Here is a 5,000-nt window from a genome sequence, read left to right as displayed (position 1 = left end):
TTGTGTGTATTGTGTGTTTGTGTCTGTGTTAGGAAGCTCTGGAGGCAGCCATGAAGAACGGTCTTTGGGGTCACGCTCTGCTGTTGGCCAGTAAGATGGACAGCAGGACACACGCAAGAGTCATGACCAGGTACATACATACACACGCTCATCATACTGCACAACGATAATAATATATAAATAATACATATACTGTATGTATGTATATTTTTGTGTTTAACAGGTTTGCCAATAGCTTGCCCATCAATGACCCTCTGCAGACTGTTTACCAGCTCATGTCTGGAAGGATGCCAGCTGCTGCTACGGTAAGTGTGTGTGTGTGTGTGTGTGTGTGTGTGTGACTGGGTGTGTGTGTGTGTGTGACTGTGTTTGTCTGTGTGTGTGTGTGTGTGTGTGTGTGTGTGTGTGTGTATGACTGTTTGTCTGTGACTGTGTGTGTGTGTGTGTGACTGTGTTTGTCTGTGACTGTGTGTGTGACTGTGTGTGTGTCTGTGACTGTGTGTGTCTGTGACTGTGTGTGTGGGTGGCGGTGTCGAGTAACATTTAATCTTTAACCATCTGTCCCCCTCTCTCTCTCTCTCTCTCTCTCTCTCTCCCCTTCAGTGTTGCGGTGAAGAGAAGTGGGGTGATTGGCGCCCCCACCTGGCCATGGTTTTGTCTAACCTCACTCACACAGTGGACCTGGACATGCGCACCATCTCTACCATGGGCGACACCCTGGGTGAGTGAGCTGAATCCAGGAGTTTAGACGGGCCGCAACACAATGAGGACTCACAGAAGCTAGAATGACCATTATTCTCCAATGATGATGACCAAGCAGAACAACAGTGATTGCCCCTAAATAGGCAGGCATATACGCAGGACCAAAGCACGAGCGTATTATTCGTCTACATCTCATACAACGTGCATGTGGATTGAGTCTGTGTTGTTGTGTGTGCTTGCAGCCTCCAAGGGCCTGGTGGATGCGGCTCACTTCTGTTACCTGATGGCTCAGGTGGGACTGGGCGTCTTCACCAAGAAGAGCACCAAGATGGTGCTGATCGGCTCCAACCACAGGTATGCCACTCGCTCTGTGCCCCTCCCTCAGTGTCACCCGTTCAGTGCCACCTGTTCGGTGTCACTCGCTCAGTGCCACTCGCTCAGTGCCACTCGTTCAGTGCCACTCACACAGACACTCAAACATTGCGGCTAGTGGGCGCGATGCGATGGCTGCTGACTCATGCCTCTTCCTGCCTCCTTCTCCCTCAGCTTGCCGTATGAGAGGTTCTGCACGTCCGAGGCCATCCAGCGCACGGAGGCGTATGAGTACGCTCAGTCTCTGGGCTCTCAGCCTCTCAGCCTGCCCAATTTCCAGGTGAGTGTGTGTGAGGGGGGGTGTAAGAGCGTGGGCACCTGTGCCAGCCAGCATACCAAATATGGAATCGGCTCAATAAAAATACTGTCACACATTTATTCCTAAGAGTTTCTATTTGATTCCTGAAAATAATATTTGTATGTGCTGCCAGCATCGCTCACCCAAACACAGTGTTGTGATTAGTGTTACATGCTGGTAAGAGCTTCTGCTTTCAAGACACATTGAGCTTGTAAACTTCTTTATAAAACTATTTTTAAGTGTGACCTACCTCTGTGATAACGTTATACGCACTAATTACCAGTTCCATAGCCACCATGTCCTGAATAAATGAACTGCAGTGGAACAGAGGCTGAGACTCTGTTTTTGTGCCATTCAACCTGTGTGTTCATGAGTGTGTATCTGTGCTCCGCCAGGTGTTCAAATTCATCTACGCGTGTCGCCTTGCTGAGTCTGGGCTGTGCGCCCAGGCCTTCCATTACTGCGAGGTCATCAGCCGAGCACTGCTGACACAGTCACACTATCACTCGGTGGAGTTCATCGGCCAGCTCATAGAGGTACACACCACACACACACACACACACACACACACACACACACACACACACACACACACACACACACACACACACACACACACACACACACGCAACAGTGGCCCACTGACCACCACTGAGTTATACAATTCTCTCCTAAACACACACACACACACACACACACACACACACACACACACATACACACATACAGAAACACCATGTATCACTCGCATCCATTAAAACATAATCTCTTATCCCATTCAGAGACACTCTCCGATCTGTGCTTTTTAGCAGATGCCTGATGTTTGGCCATTGTAGACGTCTGATTTGTAATCCGCTGCTCGTTGTATCTGTGTTTGATTGCAGATGTCTGCCCGGCTGCGGTTCTACGACCCCCAACTGAAGGAGAAGCCAGAGCAGGAGCTCTTCTTGGAGCCCAACTGGCTACTGCACCTCCGGCAGCTGGACAGGGAGGTCCAGGTCGGTGTTCCTGTCTCTCTGCTCTGTGTCTCTGTTCACTTGTGTAGTGCTAATGGAAGTTTACACCCTAGCTGATACAGGGATGTTTGTGTGTGATCATGTGTGTGTTTGTGTATGATGTGTGTGTTTGTGTCCGTGAGAGTGTGTTTGTGTATGCTGTGTGTGTTTGAGTTTGAAGTGTGTGCTTGTGAATGATGTGTGTTTGAGTATGAAGTGTGTTTGTGTGCTTGTGAATGATGTGTGTTTGTGTATGAAGTGTGTTTGTGTATGCGTGTGAGAGTGTGTTTGTTGTTTGTTGTCGCACTCTTCTTTTGTGTTTTAATGATGTATTTGTGTTCACGCAGGGAGGGGAGATCACTTTTAGGGACAGAGGGACGCCTCAGCTCTACCCCTGCTCCTCCCCCAGCTCAGAAGAGCCCCCCACCCCGCCCAACCCCTCCACCCTCACCCCCGACTCCTCCAACCCTCTGATGGCCACTCTCATGCCCGGAGCTCCACTGCCTGGTGTCCAGCTCATGCCACCAGGTACAACACACACACACACACACACCACAACATGTCATCTATGTTGCCATCTGTTCGGTTAGTTGGAAAACTCCTCACATACCCTTGACCAAAACTACTTGAGTAGAAACGAATTAAATAAAAAGATGGCACTGATGATTTGGAGGCTAGGACATTACATTACGTCATATCATTTCGTCTCTCTTCAATTACGTCATGTCATTTTGTCTCTCTCCAACTCATGTTATTTTTTTCTCCCTGTCTCAGCCCCGCAAACCTACGTGCAGGATGGAGCTCCAGCGGTTGGCCAGAGCCCAGACGGCGGGGGCTTCTATCCGACTCTGCCCAAGCCGGCAGTGAACACATTCTCCCACCCCTACCAGCCAGACAGCAACTCGCCCCAACACACTGGACCCCCCCCACAAATGAACTCAGAAATGCCTGGGCATATGACTCCTCAGATACCTGGTCAAGTACCTGGTCAGATGGGCCCTCCGATGCCAGGACACATGCCAGGTCAAATGCCAGGTCAAATGCCAGGGCAACTTCCCCCTCAGATGCATGGGCAGATGCCTCCACCCATGCAGGGACAGATGCATGGGCAGGTGCCCTCACCCATGCCTGGGCAAATGCCAGGGCAGATGCCCTTACCCATGCCTGGGCAAATGCCAGGCCAGATGCCCTCACAAATGCAGGGGCAAATGCCAGGGCAGATTCCTCCATATATGCCTGGGCAAATGCAGGGGCAAATGCCTGGACAAATGCCAGGGCAAATGTCTCCACATATGCCAGGGCAGATGCCACCCTCCATGCCCGGTCAGATGCCTCCACCGATGCCTGGAGGAGATGCCCCACCCTCTCCCCAGATGCACCCTCTACAGCCCCCTCAGATGGACTTCTACGACCAGATGGCTCACCTGGTACGGAGACTGTAGCTACGGGTGTGGGTAGACGGGCGTGGGTTTGTGTGGTCTTGGGGCCGCGTCTGTGGCTGTGTTCATAGCTGTGTGTGTGTCTGAGTTCATAGCTGCGTGTGTGGCTGTGTTCATGGCTGTGTGTGTGGCTGTGTTCATGGCTGTGTGTGTGGCTGTGTTCATAGCTGTGTGGGTGGCTGTGTGTGTGTCTGAGTTCATAGCTGTGTGTGTGGCTGTTTTCATAGCTGTGTGTGGCTCCTATAGAGCTTGTGTTTGGTGCATGTGGAAAAACTGAACCAAAACTTGTTTTCCCAGGGTCCCGGCAGGAGATCCAGGACCACCTCACAGTCTTCTATGCATATGGTTAGCTAGACTCCTGCTCTGTTTCTTCTGTGTGTGTGTGTGTGCGTGTGTGCGTGTTAATGTGTTTTTGTGCACATGTGTGTGGGTGCAATTGCTTTGTACATGTCCAAGGAGGTGTATGTTGCACTGGTAATGCCATGCTGTATGTTACTTATTCTTAAAACCAGCATATCCGCAAGCTGTAGTTCACAACCACTCCTCCCTGATTGGCTGTCTTTGCATGTAGGGGCCAGGGCGGCGCTCTCGGACGACGTCGGAATCATCCAACCACTCGATCGGACGTGAGCGGAGCAGCTCAATTGTCAATCAGGGCTCCCCACCACCACCCCCCATCCCAGAGGCCCCGCCCACACAGGACGCTCCCAAGAAATCCAAGAAAGAGTCGCCCAAAAAGGTACACACCCACAAACCCACTCCTATGGAGGCATATTAAACTATGCACAATTTGAAGACATATGCTGTTTTCGTTTGTTGAACAAAAGTTAAAGATCATGAGCACACACACACACACACACACACACACACACACACAGTTGGTGACTGTCGTTGTGTGTTGTGTTTGCCTTTAGGGTGGCGGCGGTGGATGGTTCACTTGGCTTACCTCAAAGAAGAGCGAAGCCCACCTCCCTGACGACAAACACAAAGCTGTGAGCTCCTCTTCTCCCTCTCTCTCTCTCTCTCTCTCTCTCTCTCTCCATCTTCCCCTTGTCCTTTGTGACTTACCCTCGTCACCTTGACGACCGTTTCCATCACGCTTTGCTACTCCATCTAGCTCTCTTCTCATGGGACTTCTGATGTTTTTCAGATCGTTTGGGACGAGAATAAGCAGAGATGGGTGAACCAAGATGA

At 50.9% G+C, this 5,000-nt stretch overlaps 1 protein-coding gene across 6 annotated transcripts in view; it reads left to right on the top strand.

The window, feature by feature from the left end:
• Positions 1-5,000, top strand: part of sec16a (SEC16 homolog A, endoplasmic reticulum export factor) — a 19,497-nt gene that overhangs the window by 11,184 nt on the left and 3,313 nt on the right. For 5 of the 6 annotated variants that reach the window (XM_080842897.1, XM_080842899.1, XM_080842898.1 and 2 more), the window contains exons 12-24: positions 33-130; positions 224-305; positions 604-721; positions 945-1,056; positions 1,249-1,354; positions 1,768-1,908; positions 2,257-2,370; positions 2,715-2,895; positions 3,142-3,794; positions 4,104-4,151; positions 4,378-4,545; positions 4,721-4,798; positions 4,957-5,000. The exon at positions 4,957-5,000 is cut by the window's right edge and continues 13 nt beyond it. In XM_080842897.1, coding sequence (XP_080699023.1) covers positions 33-130; positions 224-305; positions 604-721; positions 945-1,056; positions 1,249-1,354; positions 1,768-1,908; positions 2,257-2,370; positions 2,715-2,895; positions 3,142-3,794; positions 4,104-4,151; positions 4,378-4,545; positions 4,721-4,798; positions 4,957-5,000 — 1,943 coding nt within the window. The remainder of the gene's footprint in view (positions 1-32; positions 131-223; positions 306-603; positions 722-944; positions 1,057-1,248; positions 1,355-1,767; positions 1,909-2,256; positions 2,371-2,714; positions 2,896-3,141; positions 3,795-4,103; positions 4,152-4,377; positions 4,546-4,720; positions 4,799-4,956) is intronic. The other variant, XM_080842900.1, reaches the window with a different exon arrangement.

Source organism: Sprattus sprattus (genome assembly GCF_963457725.1).
Source record: "Sprattus sprattus genome assembly, chromosome: 7".
Taxonomy (NCBI): Eukaryota; Metazoa; Chordata; class Actinopteri; order Clupeiformes; family Clupeidae; genus Sprattus; species Sprattus sprattus.
Note: the sequence above shows the minus strand (reverse complement) of the source record. Positions and strands in the feature narration are given on the sequence as shown.